Source organism: Papio anubis, chromosome 4, assembly GCF_008728515.1.
Source record: "Papio anubis isolate 15944 chromosome 4, Panubis1.0, whole genome shotgun sequence".
NCBI lineage: Eukaryota > Metazoa > Chordata > Mammalia > Primates > Cercopithecidae > Papio > Papio anubis.
The window spans coordinates 141,880,572-141,908,420 of NC_044979.1; the positions used below are offsets into that span (position 1 = coordinate 141,880,572).

General features: G+C 43.6%; 1 protein-coding gene across 3 annotated transcripts in view; it reads right to left on the reverse strand.

Annotated features, from left to right (window-relative positions):
* Nucleotides 1-27,849, reverse strand: part of LMTK2 (lemur tyrosine kinase 2) — a 111,128-nt gene that overhangs the window by 31,042 nt on the left and 52,237 nt on the right. For 2 of the 3 annotated variants that reach the window (XM_021935663.2, XM_003895719.4), the window contains exons 5-7: nt 26,108-26,226; nt 21,809-21,896; nt 8,727-8,860 (exon numbers count right to left, since the gene is read on the reverse strand). In XM_021935663.2, coding sequence (XP_021791355.2) covers nt 8,727-8,860; nt 21,809-21,896; nt 26,108-26,226 — 341 coding nt within the window. Of the gene's footprint in view, nt 1-8,726; nt 8,861-9,457; nt 9,493-21,808; nt 21,897-26,107; nt 26,227-27,849 lie in introns of those variants that run through there. The other variant, XM_021935664.2, reaches the window with a different exon arrangement.

Consider the following 27,849-nt stretch of genomic DNA (forward strand, 5'->3'; position numbering starts at 1 on the left):
TTAGCTGCATCACATCACTTGCCACACTCTTTGTGCTTACAAGTGATTTTCTGCGCTCCATCCAGAAGCCTTCAGGCCTGCTGAAGTGCCTGGGAAAAATCTTGGGACACCTGTGACTCCACTGTTATGAACAACATAGAATCTTTTAATTTTAAGAAGAAAGGTGGTCCCCTTTTCTTGGAATTAAGCAAGGGAAGAAGGCAGGGAGGGAGAGAGGGAGGAGGAACATGCCATTTGAGGAGAGAAAAGTGAAAATGCTTTAAGTAAGGCTGCTCTATTCATTGGGCCAACAGCTGCGACTGCAGAGATACAGGTTTTGCCAACAGAGGCTCCGTCACTAGGCACCACCAACGACCGCCTCTAGGGTCTATAAACAGACCCCGTGAACCTTCCCGACATCTCCCTCCTGAGACCAGAACAAGGAGCTGGATGCCAGCATTCCAATAAGGGCAAGCACGTGTCCTGCTAGGCCGGGGGAAGCAGCCTGAGACTAGCTTGGGCGATGGCGAGCTCAGGCACCTCCTGGGCGGCAAGGCGACTGTCCCATTCCCTCCCTCCTCTTCTCTCTCCATACGAACGTTCCACATAGGTCTTTGGATACTTGAGATGTGAAGGCTTGGTAAAAGATGAACAATTACGCCTGCAGAAGGTCCTTGGCTCTTATTATAAAACTCGAAAGCAAGCAACTGGTGTTGCCAGGGGAAAAGGCAATGCTTCTCATGACCTGAAACCCAGAGGTGGTGAAGAAGCAAACAGTGGCAGGACTGGGTCCTGCCCCCGACTCCTCCCCAAGTGCCCAGGCTCCACAGTGCAGTGGGAGGGAGCCCTGGGCAGTCAGGAGGCCAGGAGCTCATCTCAGCTCCACTGCTCCAAGACCATGTGATGCTGGGCTGGTCACGTGCATAGCAGAGAAGCCTCAGTTTCCTCACAAAACAACAGGATGCACTTGAAATGGTTAACTCACAAGGCTGTTGCAAGGGTAAAATTGAAAACTATATGAAATGTCTTGAAAACATAAAAGTGCTGTACGGATGCAAAGTAATGATACAATTTGGGTCAAGGTTGGTAAAAATAAATATTATTTGAAGCCCAATAACGTGCAAAGCTAAAGAAAAACATACAGGTGTCATTTCTTAACAACAGAGGGAACTCTTAACGTCAATGGCTGCTTTTGTCAGAAAACGCAAACACACAGCCAGTCTACTCTCCCTTCAAGTTGAAAAACAGGTCCAGGGATGAGGCTGCCAGTGGCACCAGCCCCGCCCGGCTCTCAGAAGGCTCTGGCAGGGTGGCCTGTGCTCGGCAGCACTTGCTGTGACTGAGACCACAGTAACCGCGAGACTCAGGGCCGCATGAGCAGAGTAATAGACAGAAAGTGGGAGCCCATGGTTCTGAAGGGTTCCCACCCCAATTCACAAGGAAGTACCACTGCTTGCTACTCACTCACGCTAGGACTAGTTTGCGCATCTTCAGGGTTCTCCAATGCAAACTCAACATGCAGGAGGCATTTTCAAAATAATCCACACCTCTATTATGTGAACTACCTATGCCTTCCCGAGTAACCTGGATTCCTGATAAGAAGAGTTCACAGACAGGAAGCAAAATACCAGCAAGTTACTGAATACTCTTCTAACAGCTTGGCATACTTTATCTGCATCTTGACAACAGCACTCCAGGGCTTTAAAGACGATCCCCATTTTATAGAAGAGATATAGCTCCAAAGGATGAAATAACCAGGCTTATACTGGTAAAGCTGATGAGAGGTGAATGAAAACTTCAACTCCAAAGCCTCTCTCTGTTCACCAGGCCATTCTGACTCTGGCAGCCACAAAGACTTAAGCTTCCAAAGGGACTCTGCACTTAACACCCTAAGATGGGATGGAGACGTACCAGGAGAGGATTAAACCCAGAGGACTCCGATAAAGCACAAGGAGGCAACTTTATACTAGAGCTTTGACAGTGTTTGCCCTGCTTATTAGGTCAGTCTTTGCTAGCTGGGCAATGGTACATTTACTGAGTGCTTGCTGTGTGTATCTCAGGCATCTGCTAGCATTTGGGTACAAATTCTTCCACAGGGTGTGAAATTCTTATTATACCCTAGGGAAAACAACCTAGCCAGAATGGGGTCCGCCACCGATGGTGCCTATGTACAGTCCCAGCTACCTTGGAGGCTGAGACGAGAGGATTGCTTGAGCCTGGGAAGTCAAGGCCAAGCAAGTGAACCATGATTGCGCAACTGCACTCCAGCCTGGGTGACAGAGCGAGACCCTGTCTCAAAACAACAAATAAGTAGATAAATAAAATAAATAAAACCCTGTTCAGATTCTAATGGGAATCCTTTGAGTGAATTGGCATTTCTGTGTGGCCTCCCACCATAAACCATGGTGCATCTTTCCGTGTGTCCACATGTTATTTTACATTCTTCAATAAGATTTCATAGTTTTCTTCATACAGTCCTGTGTCTTTCTCACATAACATATACCCAGATAACTTATAATTTTGGCATTATTGAGAATAAAATGGTTTTTATTCACCTTCACTGCTGGGTACATAATTATACCTGTACAGACAAAAACTATTGACTTATGTATACCGTCTTATAAAAAGCCACAACAAGTTCTTTTGTGAATTCTTATTTTTTAAAAGCATAGTTTCTTGGTTTTCCTAAACATACACCACCATGGCACCAGTGAAGAAGCGTGGTGTAGTTCGGTGGTTAAGAGCATAAATCCGGAGGCAGAGGGTGCAGCTTTGAATCCCAGCTCTGCTGGCTTCCCACTGCATGACCCTGAACAAGTCAGTATACCTGTCTGTGCCTGTGTCTCCTGACCTGTAACACAGGAAAACCAGCACTACCGCCTAGGAGTTGGTGTAAAGTAGCTGGCATGTGGGAAGCATTTGGTAAATCTTAACTATTATTACTGAGACGGAAACTATTATTATCCTTATCATCATCATTGAGATGGAGTCTCACTATTATTATTATTATTGAGACGGAGTCTAGTATTATTATTATTATTGAGACGGAGTCTCACTCTGTCACCCAGGCTGCAGTGCAGTGGTGTGATCTCAGCTCGCTGCAACCTCTGTCTCCTGGGTTCAAGCAATTCTCCTGCCTCATCCTCCCGACTAGCTGGGATTACAGGCGTGCGCCACCAAGCCTGGCTAATTTTTTTGCATTTTTAGTAGAGATGGGGTTTCACCCTGTTGGCCAGGCTGGTCTCGAACTCCTGACCTCAAGCAATCCACCCACCTCGGCCTCCCAAAGTGCTGAGATTACAGGTGTAAGCCACTGTGCCCGGCCTATTATTTTTTTTTTTTCTCTTTTTCCCCCTTATTTCTTGGGCCTATTATTTTTAAACTGATGATTTTATAGTTTGTATTTGCTAGTACCTCCAACGAAATGTTGGAAAGTAAAATAAACAGCGGGCATCTCTGCCTCGTTTGAAATTGAAAGGGCTTTATTATTTTGCCATTTAGCAATAGCATGATATTGCTATTGAGTTTTGGTCAAGTTTTGAGTCTTAGTCCATATGATATTTAAGTTGTACCCTTCCTTTCCTATCGGAAGAAAGGTTTCCCATCAGAGGAGAATATGTTTACATAGTCTATGTAAACACAGAATAGCTGCTGAATTATACTAAATGATGTTTCTACAATCTATTGCTATAATGTATTTCTCCTCTTTTATTCTGTCAATGGAATGAATTATGTAGACATATTTTTATAATATACATCTACCCTTAGAGTCCTAGAATCAGTCTTAATTGTTTTGTTCACACACTGCTGGATGCAGTTTGCTAGTATTTGTGTCTATGTTCATTCATGAGAATCATCAAAAATTTCTTTTTTTTTTTTTTTTTGAGATGGAGTCTCGCTCTGCCGCCCAGGCTGGAGTACAGTGGCTGGATCTCAGCTCACTGCAAGCTCCGCCTCCCGGGTTCATGCCATTCTCCTGCCTCAGCCTCCCGAGTAGCTGGGACTACAGGCGCCCACCACCTCGCCCGGCTAGTTTTTTTGTATTTTTTAGTAGAGACGGGTTTCACTGTGTTAGCCAGGATGGTCTCGATCTCCTGATCTCATGATCCTCCCGTCTCGGCCTCCCAAAGTGCTGGGATTACAGGCTTGAGCCACCGCGCCTGGCCCAAAAATTTCTTTACGCCATCTTTTGCTACATTAAAGTTGTGTTGGATTCATGATATGAATTACAGAAATTTCCGTCTTCTTTGTGGTCTGGAATAGTTTAAATACACTGGAGCCACCTGTTCACTAAAGGTCAGACAGAGGACACCCATGAAGCCCTCTGGACCTAGAGCCTTTTTAAATGAAAGCTCTTTAACCACCCTCCCAGTGTAGCTACTCAGCTGATTACAGTCTTTCCATCTCTGCTTGGGTTGCAGCTGCAGTCAAATTGGTTCCTTTCCCTTGAAGCCTTTCCTCATTTCTATGTGACATACATCATGGGAGATATAAAGGTCAGGAAGATCCAATACCTGCCTTCAGCAAGTCTTCCATGTAGAAAAGGAAATAAGGAACCTTCATGGAAATGCATCACATATGAATTCCTGTCCAGTTCTCTTTTCGGTAGTGTCTTCTCTTTCTAAACCAGCCTAAGCTGTAGTGCAATAGTGATTAAACACGCATGCACGTGCACACACAAAGTTGTGGGCATGCCATCCTACAGCCTACAGAACACAGCCTGAAGGCCTTATTCTGGCACTCAGGCCCTCTGTAATGTGGTTTCAAGCTGCGTCTCTATTCTTATCTCCCACTATCTTCTCTCCTGCGTCTTCTGTTCTAGTTACACTGGACTATCTGACATTTCCCTAAACTCCCTTTCCTTCTCTTCCTCCTACTACATACACCATCTTGCTACTCCCTTCTCCAGCAATTCTGAACATTCTCCAGCCTCCAACTGATGCCCATTCTTCAAGGATCACTAAAACGCCACTTCCTTCCAAAAACTGACCTGGACTCTTCCCAGACAAAAGTAACTCTTCCTCCTCCTGCAGAAATGACCACACACGGTGTGTGCGCCTGGGTACAAACTGCTCATCAAATGATCAAATGAGTAGCTGAGACAGACCAACCGCTCAGCACCCCGAGCCTCGGTATTCTCCTCTGTGAGTGGCATTAATAATGGCACCTGCCTCGTGCTGCTTGGGGTGGCCCTGACGATCAAATCACTCCTCACGGAATGTTCTGCAAATGCATGGAACACGGCAAACACCATGCCAAACGAGAACGCACATTTCCACTCTCCTGCTGGGGCGGTAGTGAGCAACAGGTGTGCATTTTGCTTTGATTTTAAATGTATTTCTCTGTCTCTTACCTTGTCACTGGATTTTAAATGTATTTCTCTGCCTCTCACCTTGTCACTGGATTTTAAATGTATTTCTCTGCCTCTTACCTTGTCATTGAATTCTGCAGACAGGGGAAGTTCACTGCACGCTAACCCCAGTGTTGCTCAGCAGAAAGTAACTGTAATGCTACAACCGGGCAAATCCTACAGAGGCTCTTTTGTACACAATGGTCACCCAGGTACTCCGTGAGCGCTACCCACCCCAGGTCTCCAGCTCCATGAGCTGCTGCGAGGAGACAGGCCGCCTGTGGGAACCCCCTCGCTCAGCCCATCACAGTGACCTGGTGGCATCTCACGGACAGGCTGCTCAGGAGACTGGCAGGCAGGGGACAGCAAGTCCTGGGCTCCAGGCCAGCAAGGCGAGTGGAATGGCACAGCAGCAAGCTGGCAGCGCCTGCTGTTTACACGGCCTTCCAAAAGTCACATGCACGACTTCAGAGACGCAGGCTCCTGAGACTCCGGGTTAAGGCTCTTCTTAAAGAACAGGTAGAAATACAACTTCACCACGAGTGCCTTACTAGATTAGTTTCCAAACGGAGTTAAGAACTTTACTTGGACGTGTAGGTTGTTCTGTCTTCAACCAACAGAGGAAGTCCTAATTTAAGTCAACCAATAAATATTCTAAATTCCAACTTAAAAATATACTATATGATATGCTGACAAAAAAGATCTTAAAACACAAAACTTTGCCCCAAACGGAAATTTAATATAGATATGATTACTTTTTTTTTTTTTTTACAACAAAATGAAACAGCTGTCAATGGCTTCAAGGATTTTCTTTTCTTTTTTTTTTGAGACGGAGTCTCGCTCTGTCACCCAGGCTGGAGTGCAGTGGTGCGATCTCGGCTCACTGCAAGCTCTGCCTCCCGGGTTCATGCCATTCTCCTGCCTCAGCCTCCAGAGTAGCTGGGACTACAGGCGCCCGCCACCACGCCCGCCTAATTTTTTGTAGTTTTAGTAGAGATGGGGTTTCACTGTGTTAGCCAGGATGGTCTCGATCTCCTGACCTGGTGATCCGCCCACCTCAGCCTCCCAAAGTGCTGGGATTACAGGAGTGAGCCACCGCACCCGGCCTCAAGGATTTTCTTTAACCTGAGTTTTAGAACTTGAATAAAACCCAAACTATGTGATTTACTCATCATCTTTACTTGTTCTCAAGTCCACAAGATTTGAAATTAAGTAAAACTTTAACTTGAAACTCATAGGAAAATACTATTTACTCTGACATCTTTGCCAATTTAAAAAACACACAGATTCTAGCCGTCTTTGATAATTTTACACTGCTGATTCCAATATGATGCTCTTTTAAAATTAAACCCCCTTCTCTAAAATTTAAGAATTCCTAAGCCAGTATCAGTAATTATCTGCATTTTGTAAGATATTAACAATATAAATTATACTAGACAATAAACTGTTATAAAATACATCAAAAACTAAATACAGGCTTTCTCCATTATGAAATCTTTATAAAGTGTCATGTAAGGGATTCTGCTTTGGGTCTTAAGAAACTGGTAACTTTTTGAGTCTTTAAAAAAAAAAAAAAAAAAAAAAACACTTTACCAGAATGATTTGTGTACTATTGTAAATCAAACAAGATATAAATGTGTAAGAAGAAGGTTAATAATTTTCCTCCTTGCCCCCTTGAAGTAATGTTGAGAGTCTGATAGGCACAGTACTTTTCCATGCCTGTTTATACACACACCCCTCTAGAAATACAACCAGGTGTTTTCATACTTTAAAAAAAAAAAATGGAATCACACTACAAATATATTACTGTGAAATCTGCTTTTTACAAAATAGAATACTTCAAGCCAGGCACGGTGGCTCACACCTGTAATCCCAGCACTTTGGGGGGCCGAGGTGGGCAGATCATCAGAGGTCAGCAGTTTGAGACCAGCCTGGCCAACATGGTGAAACCCCATCTCTACTGAAAATACAAAAATCAGCCAGGTCTGGTGGCATGTGCCTACAGTTCCAGCTACTCAGGAGGCTGAGGCAGGAGAATCACTTGAACCCCAGGGGTGGAGGTTATAGTGAGCTGAGATCACACCACTGCACTCCAGCCTGGGTGATAGAGAGAGACTCTGTCTCCGCTGGGTGCGGTGGCTCACGCCTGTAATCCCAGCACTTTGGGAGGCCAAGGCGGGTGGATCACGAGGTCAAGAGTTCAAGACCATCCTCACTAACATAGCGAAACCCTGTCTCTACTAAAAATACAAAAAATTAGCCAGGTGTGGTGGTGGGTGCCTATAGTCCCAGCTACTCGGGAAGCTGAGGCAGGAGAATGGCGTGAACCCGGGAGGTGGAGCTTCCAGTGAGCCAAGATCATGCCACTGCGCTCCAGCCTGGGTGACAGAGCAAGACTCTGTCTCAAAAAAAAAAAAAAAAAGAGAGAGAGACTCCGTCTCAAAAACATAATACATAAATTTAAAAAAAATAGAATACTTCATACACTCCCTTCAAGTCAAGACACACAGGTGTTCCTTTTTAGGCCAATGGATTACTAAGAGTTAAATGATTTACTTAAAGTCAATTAAAGAAATACTGCCTGGTTTTCCTGGAGACCTAAGAAATAATTTTAAACGTATTGTGTTGTTTTTAAACATAAAGCACAGCTGAAAAGCCTAGAGGAGAGTAAGCAGAAATCTCCTTTTGGGTTCACAGAACAGACTCATCATTTGAGATAGGACTCCAAGTCCTTTGGTATTTTAATTACGAAAATCACCATCGATGATCTGAACAAAATACAACGTGCTCCAAAGAACTATGGTCATTCAAGTGGGGCCTGGAAGGTTGCCATAGAAATGTGCTACACAGATCGCTGTGCTGCCCACAAGCAGCCCGACCCCCCACCCAGGAGGGCCTCTTCAGATCGGACCCCGTGACACTTCTGCTTCCGAATGGGCACCTACAGCCCACCCTTCAGTGCTATGACCTTGTGCACACAGAGGCTGCTGGCCCAGAGATTCTCTCTTCCTCTCTCAGGAATGTGAACTGGGACGCACTGAGAAACTGGGCGGGTAGCACCAGAAGCCTAAAGCTGGTGTGGCAAGGATGAAACACGCAAGGTGTCACGTGGTGGATCGGGACTGTTTACTCCCAACTCTGAGGCAGGTACAACCGTTCACATTCTTTGAAATTCTGGAAATAATAAATGTATTAAGACATCTTATTCCCTGGTACTGGTTTCAATGAAGCCCAACTCAACCCTCATCCAGACATGGGCAAGAACAAGATCGCTTCTACCTGCATGAGCTGGGTTCATCCTGCCACCTGTCCTCCTTAAGTTTCACAAACCCGGCAGCCTCTCTGGACTGTCCCGCCGGCGCTGTGTGAGGCGTGCACCTCTGGCATAGGGACCCACCTGTGCAGGAAGTGCAGCTTGTGCATGGCGGCCAGCCCCGCGGCAATCTCACACGCCATCCTCTGCAGCAGCATGGTCTGTGAGTCCCCCCGCATGTGCTCCTGCTCGGTGCGCAGATACGCCTTCAGGTCGCCCTGCAAAAGTCAGCCCGCTTGAGTTTCAAAACGAACCACAGGAACAAAGTGAGCACTTAAATACGTGCCTCAGTGAATACTAACTGTTAAGATTATTAGAAACTTGTTTTGTTCGTATTTAAAGAAGTTTCCAACCCAACACTGCAAAAGTATAGACCACTATTATGCTTTTAGGAACATTCTAACTGGTTAACATTTTTGTTATATAAACACATGGAAAACAAAACAGTTTTTAAAAAGATAGTTGTGCAATGATGCACATTTAAACGAAATGCTGTGCAGAAGTAGAGAAATTCCCAGGTTACCTAAGAGATGACACAGAGAATGTTAAGAAATGGTGCCACCTCACACTGCTTGTTCTATGGATTCCAGGCAGCCCCTGGGCAGTGAGCGCTTCATCAAGAAGGCGCTGTGGCTACTGCCAAAGCTTGGAGGAGCAATGGAGTGGGAGAGAAGGAAAGAAAAATGGGCGGGAAAGGAGACGTCCAGGTAGTACAGCAACAATTGCTTCAGGTCTCCCCCACCTTTCCCAGGACCCTGTGCTGTCCTGAGACGGTGAAGAGAAAGAACATTCCAGCCACTCCAGGAAAAACTCACCACGTTAACAAGCCTGCTCTTCAAAGGGGAGCAACCTGAGCAGGAAAATAAACAAACTTACAGTCAGACACCCAGCACACGGCCATGACACTGTGGGGCTCCCCAGGCCTCCTCCAAGACTTCCCTCTGTTATGCTGTCTTTATTTCATGATTTTCCTTTTTTTTTTTTTTTGGAGACGTAGTCTCGCTCTGTCGCCCAGGCTGGAGTGCAGTGGCCAGATCTCAGCTCACTGCAAGCTCCGTCTCCCAGGTTCACACCATTCTCCTGCCTCAGCCTCCCGAGTAGCTGGGACTACAGGCACCCGCCACTTCGCCCGGCTAGTTTTTTGTATTTTTTAGTAGAGACGGGGTTTCACTGTGTTAGCCAGGATGGTCTCGATCTCCTGACTTCGTGATCCACCCATCTCAGCCTCCCAAAGTGCTGGGATTACAGGCTTGAGCCACTGCGCCCGGCCTTTATTTCATGATTTTCATTTAGGACATTATGTTTTGGGGAGTTTACAGTATAGCTGTTATGGGGAATACCCTTTTGAGGGAATAAAATCTTCCATATTCTCCTTACCACGTGATTAAATATTTATTGATACAATTTCATTCCAAATTAAAGCTTCCTCGAGTCAGTTAATAAAATTTAGAAAGCAAGCCAATGGCTTTCAGTGTTCTTTAAATCTGAGTCAAGAAAAGACTCCTGGAGGCAGAGAGCAGGGAAAAAAAAGAAAAAAGAAAAGACTCCTCAGGAAGGACATTTTCCTTGACCAACTAAAGAGTACATGTCTTGTAACTGTTACTGAAGATAGTCGATTTATCAAATACCTCCCAGAATAAAACCTTAAAACACAGTATTCCTTTACAAACATTTGCCCGTATTTAATACTGAGTACATTCTGAGGTAACTTCTAGGTCCACTCCAAGAATCTAAATTTGTTTCCATTCCCAGTTTCCAAGATCTTTACACGAGTGATAATGTTGGTATTAATAGTCGCCACCATTTGTGCTTTGAGCCCTGAGCCAAGCGTTGTGTTAGGAGTTTTTGCACTTGTTACTGCAAATACAATTTGAGATGTTTACCAGATATGGAACTCAGGCTTAGGGAGGGTAAGAAATTTGCCCAAGGCCACAGAGCTAATAAATGGTAGGGCTGTGCTAATTCTACTTTTCAGTTTACCAGCTAGTCAAGAAAGTTCTATTTAGCAAGTGAATTAAATCAGTATGCAGACAACATCAATGTATTTTGTAAGAATGAATATAAAACAACTGAAGGTCAATCCCATCAATCTGCAGGGGTCTCCCAAGCGTCACGTGACTGCTCTGCTAGGGGAGCAGTGGCCTTCCCTTGGTGCCGTGCACCTGGTATCACTGTCCTTCACCCATTCCTTCCAAACGTGGTGCCCTCTCCTTTGTTCCCAACGAAATCAGAAGCCACTCCAGAGGAGAAACAGACATTTTTTTTTTCCTTGTAAAAACATATGAATATGACCCTCCATCCAGGTTAGGCTCTGTGGAGCTTGGGAGTTGGAAGGACAACAAATGATTCAGAAGACAATTAAATTCACCCAGAAAAATTCCAGCAGAAAACTCCAGGACTACAGGCAGATGGGAGTTTCATAAGGTACCCTGTACAGAAAGTAAACATGAACAAAGCCCAAGTCTACCTACATTACCAATGAAATGGCAATGAAATTCTTCTGCCTAACCCCTCCGCCACCAACACCCATCTAAGGAAAAAATTGCTCTCACACGAAAACATGGTTATGCTGGGCCGAATCTGGCCAGCCTTCAAAACCAACAGCAGCTGCTGGCAGGCAGTGAACTGCGGCTCTGGCCATGAAGGCAGAGGAAGCACAGACTGGGCGTGGCTGCTTCTCAAGGATACCTAAGGTATATTCACCACCACTTGCTGTTCTTAAAATGTCTTCTCTCCATAATAGTTCACTTCCCAAATTTCACTCAAGGACAGAATATAATCAACAGAAGGGGGTTTTCCTTAAGAATAGATAAAATCAGTACCTTCCAGGCAAAAATATCTTTAACCCAGGAATAGGGAATAACATCAAAGATTACTGGAGGCCCCTGGTCATAGTTCTCACGGATGAGACTTGTGATGGATTGTGTAAGATCCAGGGTCAGTTCTATGTTCCAGAAAGGTCAGTAGCGCTCCCCTGGTACCGCAGTTTAAAAGGAAAAATCAACATAAAATCTTTAATTAGAGTGAAGATGTTTATGTTAAGCAAGTACTAAAATTTGATTCATTCTATCCAAAACGGACAAACCTATATTTAGATATCTGATTCATTTGTATTTTAATGGTGCTTAGTGATATAATGATGATAATAATGGTGATTATTATGGTCCATTGTTTAAAGAAAAAAAGCTCACCAAGAACAGCAAAGTATTCTGAATTAAAATAAACATTCCTTTATCCATGTTTTATAAATTTCTCAGCTTCCCAAAACCCCCCAAAAAACTCCCAAAAGAAAACTTATGACACTAGATGGCAGCAGAGCGCTACACCAAGCACTCCAGCAACAGAGCAAGTGACCTGCAATGCCTTCGGGGAATGAGTCATTCAAACACCTGTAAATGGGTTCCTTGCAAGTCCCCTCCTCAATGCTGACACGAATGGCCAGGGCGGGCTTTGTATAGCTTTTCTGCAGGACACTGGGAGCAATGAATTAATTTCAAAACAGTGCAAAAAGTTAACAAGTAAATAGCTTTAGAACTGAAAAATTAAAGTCATCTGTATGTTTAACAGGACGATTCTGGGGAAAAAACATAATTTTCAATAATTTTATTGAAAGGATGAAAGAATGATACAGACAGCGCAACACCCCCGCTTCTGCTAATGAAACAGAAGACCTGCATACTGGGGCAGCTGACGCCGCCACGCCTCCGCGCAGCCCGGGGCCTCTCTTCCCTCCCAGCAGCTCTCTTGCCTGCGTCTATTTTTTCTCAGCTCCACTGGTCCCCCCCACCCACTGGCATCCATAACCTTATACATCATCTCCTCTCTGGTTGCCATGGATTCTTCGTCCTTGTGCCTTTCTAAGCTCAATCTTCTCGAGAGTCCATCTCTTCTCTCTGCTCTGGCGCCCAAACACCTCCCAGGTAAACCCAGCCCTCCCTTCCCCAGCCCTCCAGTTCTCTCTCCTCTCTGTGGTTAAACTCCTCAGAAGCCTGGTAGGTCCTGGCTCCTTGCTGAGGAACCCCTCGCCCCCATCAGAAGCACTTTCATCCACAATTCAGTGGCAGCTGCTCTGGCCAGGCCTATCAAGGAGTGACCTGCCCACTTCTCCCCAAGCAGAGCTGGCTGGGTCTCATCTCACCAGCGTTAATGGAGACGGGTCCATTCCTTCCTTGCTTAAACACGTCCTTCGTCACCAGCCTTCGGGCACCGCAACCTCCTGCGTTTCTTCCTTTCCCACTGGCCGCTCCTTCTTCGGCCTCCCGACTGGCTCTCCCTCCTCTCGCTGATCCGTAAGGACCCCAGAGCTCCGTCCCGGTCCTCAGCCCTGGGGACGCTCCCTGCCCAGGGATTTCAGCCACCCCATGGCTTGAAAGTCCATGCCTCCCGTACACCTCTCCGGCCCAGCCCCTCATCTCCTGACTCGACTTCCCTCACTGCTGTCTAAGAGTCCTCGGCACAAACCTCCGCCAATCTCAGTAAGCGGCATCGCGGTTTTCCCAGTGGGTCAGACAAAAAGTGAAGATGTCATTGGTGAGTTCTGCCTCTAGGGGGCCACATCCAACCCGTCACCAAGTTCTGGGTCTGTTTTCAAACTACCTCTCATGCCTCCGCTTCTGTGGTGCTGGTCCCTGCACGCCCCCACCTTGAGGACATGCCTGCGCCAGTCCCACTGCGGCCTCCCTGCACCCATTCGCCTGAGCAGCCAAAGCCAGTCCCTGAAAACATAAATCCAACCGTGATAGCCTGGGTTCCTCCCTGCTGTTTTCTTTGTCTGTCTCTACCACTAGAAAGCAAGCTAGATATGGCTAGGACTCCATCTATTCCCTATTGTGTCTCTAGAACCTAGAACAGTGTTGGGCACACAGCATGTGTTTAATATTTGCTTAATGAATGGGAGAAAAAAGAAAAAACACTTGTGCAGACATTCTAAATGATGCCCTACAGGTTAAAGTCGGGACAACTGTTTTCCCAAGGCAGCCCCATCCTATCATTTCCATGTAATAATCTAAGAAGAATGAATTTAGGAGTAAATCTGAAATTTCACATTTTTACTGGGCTTTTAAATTTATTACTTCATTACTCTGTACATTAAAGCTAGCCAAAGACACTTAATTTGGGAAAATAATATTCTTTTTTTTTTTTATTTCCTGAGATGGAGTCTCGCTCTGTCGCCCAGGCTGGAGTGCAGTGGCGCCATCTCAGCTCACTGCAAGCTCCTCCTCCCGGGTTCACACCATTCTCCTGCCTCAGCCTCCCGAGTAGCTGGGATTACAGGCGCCCACCACCATGCCTGGCTAATTTTTTGTATTTTCGGTAGAGACAGGGTTTCACCATGTTAGCCAGGATGGTCTCAATCTCCTGATCTCGTGATCCGCCCACCTCGGCCTCCCAAAGTGCTGGGATTACAGGCATGAGCCACCACGCCCGGCCAAAAATAATATTCCTTAAGTAAAATCTGATTCTCTTTGAAAGTTTATCTTTGTATAGTAAATGTTACTTTGAGAACAGAGAGTCTAGATTATTCTAAAACTCAGTTAAAATACAGTCATGTATCACTTAACACTGGGGATGCCTTCTGAGAAATGTGTTGTTAGGCAATTTCACCATCGTGCAAACGTCACAGAGCGCAAACGTCACACGAACCTAGATGGTCAGCCTACTGTACCCCAAGGCTACATAGGGTGGTTTCTTGCTACAGCCTAGGCTTCTAACCTATAGAGCATGTTACTGCACCGAATAGTGTAAGCCACTGTAACAAGATGGCAAGTATTTCTGTATGCAGCCTTGACCTCCTGGGCTCAAGAGACACTTAGGCCACACTAAATTTATATAAAAAATTGTTCTTTCTCAATAATAAACCTTGGCTTACTGTAACTTTTTTACTTTTTAATTTTTTAAAACTTTTGAGTCTTTTTGTAATAACACTTAGCTTAAAACAAAAACACATTGTACAGTTGTACAAAAATATTTTTATTTCTGTAAGTTTTTTTTCTATTAAAAGTGTTTTTCTTTTTAGACTTTTACAGACAACAGTGAGGCCCCCATCAGCCTGCCCCAGCACCATAGGAGGGCGCCAGAGAACCTCTGCTGAGATCACAGCGGCCACCCCATGTCACTGGTGCTTCAGCTACAGGTGCACACCTTGGTTATAAGCAGCGATGACCTGTCACTGCAGTGACGGGGAGAAGACAGGACCTAGGAGCAGGCTGGCCACACACATGGGGAAGCAGTGCCGATGGACGAAATGCAGGGGAGGGGGAGCAGGTACCAGGGAAGACAGGAAGGGCCTGGCTAGAGGCAGCTGGAGCAGACTGTCAGCAAGGGCCAAGGCCGTAGTGCCCGGGCTGCAGCCAGGTATGGGGAGGGCCAAGGCCATTGGCAGGGCCCCAGCACAGGGCCAGGCACCGGAACAGGGCAGACCCAGGGACTGGGAACAGAGACCCCACCCAGTCACCCCCACACCTCAACCCATGTGGTCGTCCAGCACAGGCCTCCCCTCTGCTGGCTCTGGTCAGGGACCCCGTCCACCTGTGCCCCTGGCCCTCCTCACGCCTGTTCCACCATGACTCCATGTCCCCTCTTCTCTACATGAGCTCCTTAGGGGCAATGACACGTCATCCATCTTGGTGTGCCCGGTGCCTGAGGAGAAATTGCTGACCTGAGGTGCCCTGGTGCATGGGCTTATTAATAACTACATTCATAAAGAAGAGCTGCCCATTAATTAGGCATTTCTGCACCAAAGGCTGATTCTAAAATGGAGGCCTCCCGCTGGTGGTGGCATGAAACCACCTGGTATAAAAGCACACAGGGCCGGGTCATTCCAGCACTTTGGGAGGCTGAGGTGGGAAGATCGCTTGAGACCAGCCTGGGCAATATAGTGAGACCCCATCTCTAATTTTAAAACAATACAATAAAATTAGAATAAAATCAAGCCACCCATAAGCACACTCACTTTGGCACTAGTAACTGCGCCCTCAGGCTAGTCCAGCACCAACCCTGACACAGCGGCCTGGGTCTGATTCTTCGGTCAGTCCCTTCCCTCTCTCAGCCTCAGTTTCCTCATCTGTAGACTGAAGCTACTCCTACGCGTCTCACGGCATTGTCAAGACAACTCACTCGATCGGAACACACATTAAATGCCCAGCACCAGGCCTGACCCAGAAAGCTCAGACCTTCCCCATCGTACTCCCCGCTGTGGGCAGTGGCCAAGGTTCCTTCCAGGTCTAAGAGCCCAAGAGTCTAAGCTCCTCTGATTCTGCCCCCAAGTCACCGCTCTTCATGAGAGATGGAAGAGTGCAAGTCCCACAGAGCAACACGCTGCTGTCAAAGAACAGCCAGTGGGCGCCCTCCCGTTCTCCACTGCGAACTGCCTTCAGAAACTGATTCCGTGTTTTACTGGCTGAATTTAGTAAAAGAGCTCAGTATACAACATTCAAGAACACAGTATCATCTGCTCTAGAGCCAGGTAATGGAGCTGAAGAAATTGCTGACCAATAAGAAAGATTAGGATGTGGCAAAGGTTAGTCTACATCCTCCTCTTTCTCCCCCGCCGGCAGCCCGGTCTCCAGAGTGCTTTGTTCCCTGTCCTTACCCCTTCCTCTTCAGCCTTCCCAACAGACCCAGCCGGCCTCGCCACCAGGGCACAACGTCCGTCTCCACACTTCCTTTGCAAAGCCTTCCCCAGTGATGCTGGTTAGGACTCCCGTACTTCTATTTATTTAATAATTAGAATCAATCAATTTTAATAACTAAAAATGGCCATGACTTACTCCTTGTGCTCGGTAATCTCATCCATCATCTTACTTAATGATCAGGGCAGTTCTAAGGGGAGACAGTATTACTGCCATTTTACAGAAGAGTTTAAGGAATTTTCCAAGGTGATAAACCAGTGAGTGGCAGAACGAACATCAGAGCAGGCAAGTCAGGGGCTTATTCACTTCTGTGTTCCTCAAAGCACCAGGCAGCTTCTGGCACTTTGAATTTGCTCAATCCACTTTTGTTGAGTGAGTGATCCTTAATCAAAAGTCTCATTGCCTTGATATTCACGTGAGAGCGGTGTGTACCTGCCATGGCAACAAGTTCTATAAAACACCCTCCAGTCATCTCTTGGCTCCTCTCATAAACACTGCCTCCGTCAGCAATGCAAATCTGTGGCTGCAGGCCAGTTACCAAAAGCACTCAGAAGAGTTTTCATTTACTTTCATAAAAATTCCATGATTAAGTGCCTTTTAAAAACAGGCTGGTTAATTCCATCTCACAAGGAATTAAGTAAGTGCAAAAATATGTTCTCCTTTCTATTTGGGAGATGTTATCACCGGGCACGATGACTGCAGGATGACGACTGAAAAGGCCACTGTTCATTCAATCGCTCTTGACCTGCTAAGACAGGCAGAGATAGCCAGTCCTTCACCATGGCCACAGCGGCTTTTTACAGAGCCCGGTCCGCTGCCCTCTGTGTCCTTTGGACTGTGGCCAGGGGGCAGGTCCTGCCTTGGGTTATGCCCCTCTGATCAGAAAGGCCTGTTCCTGGGCAGGTTTTGGGTCATCCAGGCTCAGTGTCAAAGTGAGACTTTGGTGTGTCCCATGGGACAACCCTTGGTCCCTTCAGGTGGATATCCTCTCTGGCTCCCTGGGCTGGTGCTACCTGACCGCTCTTGCCACACAGTGGGAGCCCAGAGAAACTGGACTTCAGTGTCAAGAACCCTGTCAGGCCCCTAGTCCTTGCTGCTGGAAAATCTGTTCCTCTTCAAGTTTACGAGGGCCCAGAAGTGATATGTATGAAATTGACCAAGGAAACAATTGTGACCTCTCACCGCTGGACAAGTTGGTGGCACCCTGTGTTTATGACCTTGACCCTGACATAAGACTGGCCATGCCAAGTGATAACCAAAGATTTCCAAAGGGCATCCTAGCCTCCTCTTAACACAGGTAACACCTGACACGGCGCCTTAAATTGTGGGAGGTAATTATCCATCTTTTTTCTACTGGGGTAAAAAAAAAATGCATAAAATACCACTTGGCATTGTAACCATGTCTAAGTTTACGGTTCCAGAGTTAAGAACATTCTCCTTGCTGCACAACCATTACCGCCAGCCCCCTCCGGAACTTGTTCAACTCACAAAACTGAAGCTTTGCACCCATTAAACAACTCCCCATTTCCCAGCCCCAGCCTGCCCCTGGCACCCACCTTTCCACTTTCTGTCTCTAAGAATCTCACTACTCTAGGTACCTCCTGTAAGTAGAATTACACAGAACTTGTCTTTTTGTGATTGGCTTGTTTCACTTCGCATAATGGCCTCAAGGTTCATTCATGCTGTAGCCTGTGTTGGAATTTCCTTCCTTTTAATAATCCTCTATTGCACAGAGCAGATTTGGTTTATCCATTCACCCATCGATGGACACTTGGCCGCTTCCACCTCCCAGCTACTGTGAATAGTGGTTTCGATAATAATCCATTATTGTGAATAACGTGTTCAAATATCTGCCTAAGGGTCTGCTTTCACTTCTTTTGTATATATCCCCAGAAGTGGAACTGGCTGGATCATATAGTAATTGTATTTTTAATTATTTGAGGAACAATGATTGTTTAAAAAATTGTATTGATCAATGTACAATTAAACACAGCTATTAGCTCTGCACTGCCAGTGGAAGTTTTTGGTGGGGTCCAGAGCTCCTCGGGATGTTCATAAGTGAACATCCCCGAGTGACTTACGAGGGTCACATAAAATGTGTTTCATGAAGTCACATCTGTTCATTCTAGAAGGCTGTGTGTATAATATTCACCCCAAAGTATAAGAGCCAATCAAATCTCGGTAAAAGTTACTACGCTTTGACTACTTAGTCTAAGTATTTGAATAACATGTATTTAAGTCTGAGCTCTAAAATGGCTGGGGAAAAAATTACAAGGATGCTGAGTTAAAGAACAGATGTATTTCTTATATTTTCATAAAAATGATGTCTGTACAAAGATAAAGATATAAATAATACTCTAGAATTTTGTTAATACTGGGTCATTTGTGGTAACATAAGGAGTTATTTCGCTATGTTTTTGTGTTTCTTTATAAAACAGGTTAAATTACTACTCCCAAAAAGGACAGCTGCTATAAAAAATAAATTAAAATAGCATTAAAACAAAGCCCATCTTCTGAACCCATTCAGAAAAAAACATGAAGCGGAGTGGCCAAGGTCTTTGACCATTGTATGAAAAAACTAACATTGTCTACTGGAACTTTCAGGGACAGATGCAGACGGGCAAAGAAGAACTGGAAAATGCTAAAACATATGAGATAGTTTTCCAAGCCACTTCCATCAGCCCGGAAACGGGCGATTGTCAAATAGACGCTGACTCCAGCTCTATTTCTGTGATGGTCACTCACAAAGAATATGCCTCAACTGTTATTTATAATTAATATAAGGAGCTTAGGGACCAAAAAAGGCAACATGAAACATCTCAGAATAGTGGGCCTCTGACAAGCAGACTTGCCTCGTCACCTAAGGGCACGTCTCTGTGTCCTAACTTTTTTTTGTTGATTCTGTGTCAGTGCCAAAATCACCTACCATGGGTCACACAGAGCTAGACTAAAAGGAAGCTATTTTTATATCACAATAACCTAGGATCATACATTTTATAACTCTGATCATGTTGAGATTATCAAAACCAATTATATAATAATATGCAATAAACCCCTGAGAAATCCCAGTGCGAACTCCTTCCTCTTAGCTCTCACACCTCTACTAAATAATTGATCATGTGTCACCTCTCACTGGGGGACCTGGAGGACAAGCACACTGAGTCTCAGCATCTCCAGGGTGCAGCTGCCTTACTCCAGTTAAGTGTCCAATGAATAAGCACCCTCCACAATGGCAGAGAATATGGGGTGGCCCACAAAAGTAGGTGTAATTCCAGTTTTCCTTACATGGAGAGAGAGCTCTAGGAGGTTCCAGCTCCTTTGGGACAGGATTAACATATTAATTTTAGACTTTGTTAGGTTAAAAAATGTGCATGTTGTAATTTCTAGTGTGACCACACAAAAAATTAAGGAAAATATCATGTAGATGGGGAAAATTGAAACAAACAAAAACAATTGAGAATTCCAAAGAAGAATAGAAAAAAAGCAAAGAAGAAAAATTGTAAAACAGTACAAAAAAGAATACCAAATAGGTAGATAAAATTACAAATATCGCACTAATTACAAGAAATGTAAATGAACTACATATTCCATTTTAAGTGACCAAGATTGCAAGATTTAAAAAATTTTTAACAACAAACTATTTACAAGAGGTGTAAACCAAAGAAAAGGATTGACAAAAATATAATTTGACAGGCAAATTCTAACCAAAAGAAAGTTGGTCTAACTATATCAGTATCAATAAAAGCAGACTTTATCTTTATTAACGCTTTTAACCTTAAAGAGAGCCCCTTCATAATGACAGAAGGTTCAAATTACAGGAAATTATACCAACCTTAAATGTTCATGCCTACATAACGGCACCAAAATGTAAAAACAACCAGAATTATAAGGAAAATCTATAACCAGAGCCTCTCTCAGTAACCGACAGAAAACTGACTCAAACCCCCTCCACACTCCTTCCCCCAAATCAGAAGACACGAGAGACTTAAACAACCTCACAAACTTGACCCAGAGGACCCAGAAACAATACTTTAAGGAACGACATCAGAATACACTTTTTCTTTTCTTTTTTTTTTTTCTTTTCTTTTTTTTTCTCTTTTTTTTTGAGACGGAGTCTTGCTCTGTCGCCCAGGCTGGAGTGCAGTGGCTGGATCTCAGCTCACTGCAAGCTCCGCCTCCCGGGTTTACGCCATTCTCCTGCCTCAGCCTCCCAAGTAGCTGGGACTACAGGCGCCCGCCACCTCGCCTGGCTAAGTTTTTGTATTTTTAGTAGAGACGGGGTTTCACTGTGTTAGCCAGGATGGTCTCGATCTCCTGACCTCGTGATCCGCCCGTCTCGGCCTCCCAAAGTGCTGGGATTACAGGCTTGAGCCACCGCGCCCGGCCTCTTTTTCTTTTTTCTTTTCCAGCATCTACAGGCACGAAAAAACACTGATCCTGGAGTGAAGACGAACGCAGCCCAGAAGAGAGCCACAGCTGATTCAAAGCCAACACCTAAGACGAGCAAGAACTACTTAGTTGCTATGAGCCACAGATATTTGAGGGTCACTATTACATAATCCAACGAAAGCTAGTGTTACCAAGTTTATTAATCAACCACCTCTGCCAATGAGAGAAATATTCGAATCACACTTAGGAATTAAAACAAAAAAATCACGATGCTTACTGTTCTTTATTTAAACAGATGAAAATGTTATTTGACTTAACTGGGAATTTGTTTTGGGGTACTCCTATTTTTCTATGCACAGCCACGGAAGTTTTAATGTTCTGAAAACTGAGATGATGCAAAGAAATCCATTAAAACCTGACTCATCCAATTAACAGCTCACCACTGTTTTTGGAAGATAACAATTACATGCTAAAAATGGGCTTTTAAAAAAGACGAAATCTTCTGCATGCGGGAAAAGATGTTCAGAGGAAATTTCACATAGAAATTACTATTGAAATTATTCATAAAACTGCACAAAGAACAATCTTTCCAACTGTCTCAATAAATAATATTATCATGCTAAGAAATAAAGTTTTTAAGAAAATAAATTTAATTCTTTAAACATATAAATGTCACATACATTTGCTATTTTCAGATGCTGACGGATCAGGAGTACTTGAGGTAAAGAGATTCAGCGCTCTCAGGGGGTTGAAGTGTTTCAAGATGTTTCAAGCCCAGTTCAAGCTCTTAGGAGGGGCACATCTAGATCCAAGCTCTGGCTCTGGCTCTGCTACACACTTGATCCACAACATGGCCATCACATGTAAAGTATGGACAAATATTGGCACCTAACTCTGGAGTTTGTTATCATTAAGTGTGGTAAGGCAACTAAATAGGTTAGCACAGGGACTGGAGTGTAACAAACCACTATGTAAGTGTCAGTCAACACTGTCACTATCACCAAAGGTAATAAAAGTAACGCATCATAAAGTTCTTCAAGTGGGGGACAGACATGAAAGCAACCCCTCATCCAGCATGTCCATCTGTCAAAAATGCTTGAGTACAACCTTAGAATGCTCGAACTTGAATTCCTTCTAAAAACTTACCAAGTCACAAAACTCAAACACCAGGAGGTAGGGGATCGCTTCTACACACTGTCCAACACACTGAAGAATATTTGGATGCTGAAGAATACTGGGAAAAATAAAAGCCATAATATTGTTCATCAGGAAGCATGATAACAACATTATTCAAACAAAAGCATAATAACAAAATTATTCATACAGTAATCCAAATTTTTTCATAATAATTTATATAATATTTAAATAAATGACAGGCTGAAAAGATCATGAAGATTATACTTAAAAGGTGTATACTAAGTTATCTAGTAAGTAATTCAAAGCCAATCAAGTGAATATTTTCACAAATTAAAAAAGAAATCTTAACATAAGAAATTAAAAAAATTTTTTTTCAAGAGACAGGGTCTCGTTCTGTCACCCAGGCTGGAGTACAGTGGTGGGATCATAGCTCACTGCAGCCTCCAACTCCTGGGCTCAAGGGATCCTCCCACCTCAGCTGGCCAAATAGCTGCCATTACAGGCACATGCCACCATGCCTGGCCTCAAGAATTTTTATCTTTAGTAATTTAAGTTTAGAGATAATATTTTAAAGCAGCATTTAAAAGAGGGCAGACTATACAGTCATCCCTTAGTACCTGTGGGAGACTGGTTCAATAAATCCCTGAAGATACCCAAATCCAAACCAAAGATGCTTAAGTCTCTAACATAAAATGGTGTCATATCAACACATAACCTTCGCACATCCGCCCATATAAATCATCTCGATTACTTGTAATACCTAATACAATGTAAATGCTATGTAAAAAACTGTTATACTGTATTGTTTATAAATTTACTATTGAATTATTTCTATTTTTAAATATTTTCAATATTTTTAATATTTTTTAAAAATAATTTCAATCACCATTGGTTGAATCCATGAATACAGAACCCGTAGATACAGAAGGCCAACTGTATATACAAATTCAATAAGTATTTCAGCCAGGACAAAAAAAGGAGAGCTGATCTGTACAAAAGACGGAAAAACTATTTGGGTGTGGGGATGCGTAACTGTGGTCCCAGCTCCTCAGGAGGCTGAGCTGGGAGTATCGCATGAGCCCAGCAGGTGGAGGCTGCAGTGAGCCATGACTACACCACTGCACTCCAGCTTGGGGGACAAAACAAGACCCTGTCTCAAAACAGCGACAACAACAAGACAACTTCAATATGTATTTCAATCCAGATATTCAATAACTCAGTTTCTCCTTCAGGCTATCTAGCTTATACATTCTTTTCCATACATTTCCACAGTATATGCAAACTCCTTTTGGAAAATACTGTGTCCAAAATAAAATACAGTTAAATAAAAGGTATGCCAAAATAAGTTTGTTTTGTTTTTTTTTTTTTTAAAAAACAAAAACAAAATCTTTTATTTGGATACAATTATGAATTTACAGGAGTTGGCAAAGACAGCAGAGAGAGGTCTGGTTTACCCTTCACCCAGTTTCCCCTGCTGGTTCCATCTGATACAATGACGTACAGTACAACCCAAACCCGGGACCTGCCACTGTGATAAAGTGTGTAAAGGGTTCCTTCCCGGGTCTGCCCGTGCACAGATGTGTGTAACCGTCACCTCAATGGAGACTCAGAACTATCCCATCACCACGAAGATCTTCCCACCCCACCCATGTGTACCGCTGGCAACCACTAACCTGTTCTCCATTTCTAGAATGTTCTAATTCTAAGATTATTATATAAATGGAATCGGTATAGTATGTGACCTTCTGAGATTGATTTTTTCACTCAACATAATCCCCCTGAGATCATCCAAGGTGTTCCATGTGTCAATGGTTCTTTTTTTTTTTTTTTTTTTTTTTTTTTAATGTGGGAGCAGTACTCCAGGAATGTACCGCTTTGCTGAACCACTCACCTACTGACGGACATGTCAGTTTTTCTAACTGCTGGCTATTACAAACAAAGCTGCTATGAACAATCATGCAAGCGTTTTTGTACGGAAGTAAGTTTTTCACTGCTCTGGAATAAATGTCAAGGGGTGCAACTGCTGCGTTGTATGATGTGACAGTTAATTTTGTGTCACCTTGGCTGGGCCATAGTGCCCAGGTATTTGGTCAAATATTATCCTTATTACGTTTTGGTGAGGGTGTTTTTTCATGAAATTACTGTCTGTCTCTATCTACCTACCTACCTACCTACCTATCTATCTATCTACCTACCTACGTACCTACCTACCCACCTACCGAGACAGGGTCTCACTCTGTCATTCAAGTTAGGGTACAGTGGTGTGATCATGGCTCGCTGCAGCCTTGAACACCTGGGCTCAACTGATCTTCCTGCCTCAGCTTCCTGAGAAGCTGAGACTACAGGTGCGTGGTGCCACCATGCCTAACTAATTTATTTTTATTTTTTTGTACAGACAGGGTCTCACCTCATTGCCCAGGCTGGTCTCAAACTCCCGGGCTCAAGCAATCCTTCAGCTTCAGCTTCCCAAAAGGCTAGGATTACAGACCTGAAGTACCGTGCCTGGCGGATCATTATTTAAATCGGCGGACTTGGAGTAAAGCAGATCCTGCAACAATGGTGGGCCTCATCTATCAGCTGAAGACCCTAACAGAACAAAGACTGAACTCCCCCACAGAAGGAGGAATTCTGCCAGCAGAGGGCCTTCAGCCTTGAACTATAACATTGACTCTTCCCTGGGTCTCCAGCCTCCTGGTTCACCCTGCAGACTCTAGACTTCCCAGCCTCCATAACTTCATGAGCCAATTCCTTTAAAAACGTCTCTTTCTAGATATACACGTACATACACATCCTATTGGTTCTGTCCCTCTGGAGAATGTATAACTAATGCTAATATATAACTAAACGTATGTTTTGTTTTTTTAAGCAACTGCCAAGCTATTTTCTACAGTGGCTCTATCACTTTACATTTCCACCAGCAATGTATGAGGGATCTAGTTTCTCCACATTCTTGCCAACATTTGGTATTGTCACTTTTTTCATTATAGCTTTCCTAACAGGTATGAAGGAATCTTAATTCATTTCTTTAGTAGCTAGTGATACTGAACACCTTTTCATGTGCTTATTTGCTATCCATGTTATCTCCTCTTTGGTGAAATGTCTCAATGTCTTCTGGCAATTTTCGAATTAGGTTATTTTTTCTCTGTGAGTTTTGAGAGTTTCTTATACATTCTAGATATGAGTCCCATGTCAGCTACGTGGTTTCCAGCTATTTTCTCCCAGTCTGTGGTTTGTCTTTTCACTGTTACCAAGGTCTTTCACAAAGCAAATGTTTTTAATTTTGATGATACAATTTATCAGTTTTTTAAAGGAAGTTTAGCCATATTTTTGTTCTTTTTGTTGCTCCTTCTTCTTTTCTAATGTTCCAAGATGCCTCCTTTTATCATTTCTATTTAGAAAACTGTCATTCTTTTAAGGTAGGTTTGCTGGTAATAAATTCTCTTAGTTTTCTTTCATCTGAGAATGTCTTGATATTCCCCCTTCATTCCTGAAGGATATTTTCTTTGGAGAAAGAATTTCAGAGTTCTTTTCTTTAGAAAAGTGAAAAATGTGCCGACTCCTTCTGGCCTCCAGGTTCCTGATGAGAAATCGGCTGTCCTTCACATTGCTTCCCCCTACAGGTCAAGTGCTGTTTCTGTCTCCCTGCTTTAAGGATTTTTTTTGTCTTTCATTTTCAGAAGTTTGACTATGTGTCTTGGCACGGATTCCCTTGGGTTGATCCTGTTTGGCATTTTCTCAATTTTTTAAATCTGTAGGCTTTTTCTTTTCCAAATGTAGAAAATTTTAGCCACTATTGCTTTGAATTCTTTTTCAGCCCCATCCTCTACCTCCTTTCCTTCTGAGACATCTATGACATGAATAATGCTGGATCTTTTGTTATATTTCCCCATGTCCCTGAGGCTGTAACTGAAATGATGAGTTCCTGTATTTCTCAGTCCTGAGGTTTCCATTTAGGTCTTCTTAATGTTTTCTCTTTCTCTGCTGAGACTGTATTTTTTTGTTTTAAATGTGATGCAATTGCTCACAAAGCATTTTGATGATGAGAGCTTTAAAATTCTTGTTGGGTAATTCTAACATCTCTGTCATCTGTGTTGGAATCTGTTGTCTTTTCTGGTTTAGGCTGAGTTCTCCTGGTTCTTGGAATGCTAAGTGATTTTCAGATGATGCCTGGACATTTTGGGTCTTATGAGACCCTGGAACTTATTTAATCATGTACGTTGCAGGCAGAAATCCCACAGTAGTTTTAAACACCTGACTTTCAACAGACCACAGACTAGCCTTACAGAACACATGACAAGGTTTACTTACTAATAAGGTTCTCCATTTTTCAAAAAAGTATCTTGTTCCTTTGGGCTGGCACTTGCTTTTAACTCCTTCACGATGACTCTCGCTACGCTAGTGCCCGTGTAAATCTCTCCCAAGAGAACCTAAAATCAAAGAACAGTTTTTTGTGTCATTTCCATCAAAACAATAAAGGAGTCTGTCGTATTTACCAGGAAATGGAATACAGGTGAACAAGTTAAGCAATAAGCAGGTGACCTTCTATTCTTTTACATACTAACTCACCAAAAGCTTGGAAAACTCAAAATATTTTTCTTCAGTAAAAGGACCATTTTAAACCATTCACCAGATATTTACAATATTCACATATTTACGTATATTTCTTTTCCATTTATTGAAAAATGTATTTATACTTATTTGTATTTGATTTATTTAAAAATGTATTCTACTTCAGGGACATTATTACTTCACAGAAGTGCAATTTATATGTTCAGTTCCAACATAACTCACATGTTCCTCAAAAACACTTCCACTAAGTTTTGTTATTTAGTCTGCTACACATATGAGAAGTAAACTGACAGATGTTAATTACAATCAATCATTGCCCTGAAACTTAAAAACCTATCGCACTCCATCCAATGATACCCGGCCTTGATCTCCTACCAACACTCCCTTCAAAACATCCCACTGAAATCCACAGAACATGAAATGAGAATGTGCCGCCTCACATAAGAACTAGCTACAAGGGAAATGCTAAATAATTTATAAAACAGGACAATGCCAAGGTATTCCAAAGTGCAATATTTAAGATGAAAATGAGAATAAAGGTTTTTATTTAACTCTAGAGAATGATTAAAAAAAAAGAGAGAATGATCAAAAAGACTTCTTTTAAAATAGTTCCTTTTAAAATAGATTAATTTTAATGTCCTGAAAATAGAGTAAGAACCTGAACGGAACTCAATGTGTTTATTAGAAATATAAGGACGGAAAAATGGAGAACAAGAAATTCTGATAATTAACTAAATCACCCCTTTTTTTTTTGAGACAGTCTTGCTCTGTCACCCAGTATGGAGCATAGTGGTGCAAATATGGCTCACTGCAGCCTCGAACTCCTGGGCCCTGGTGTTCCTCCTGCCTCAGCCTCCCGTGTAGCTGGAACCACAGGCATGTGCCACCCCACTCAGTTAATTATTTTTAAGAGATGGGGTTGTGTGATGTTGCCCAGGCTGGTCTCAAACTCCTCGCCTCAAATGATCCTCCCCACCTGGGCCTCCACAAGCACTGGAATGACAGGCGTGAGCCACTGTGTCCGGCCTATTGCTCCTTGAGGAGTAAAACTCAAGAGAGTTGTCTAAATGCACTGTCTCCTCTTTGTCTCTTGAATCCATTCCACACAAGGATGTGCCATCACCATTTCCCCCTGAGCAGTTTCTTTCAAGGATGCCAAGGAACTCACGCTGCTGAATCCTCATTCTCCCAGGCTTCATCTTCCTCCATTTGTAAGTTGCAGCATTACTACAATTAATCTTGGAACTTTCAGAAGACTCCTATCTCCTGGGCTTCTCCCTCCTCACTGCTTCTCCCTGACTGCACTGGCCTCTCCCTGATATAGGGCCTCCCCCTGGTTTCCACTTTGAAATTCTCCATGACTTCACCTAGTCTCCTAGCTTTGAATACATTCTAACAGTGAGATCACTCGGATTTGCATCTCCAGCCTGGACCCTCTCTCCTCAACTCTTGCTCTGCATTTCCAGTTCAGCTACTTGGTG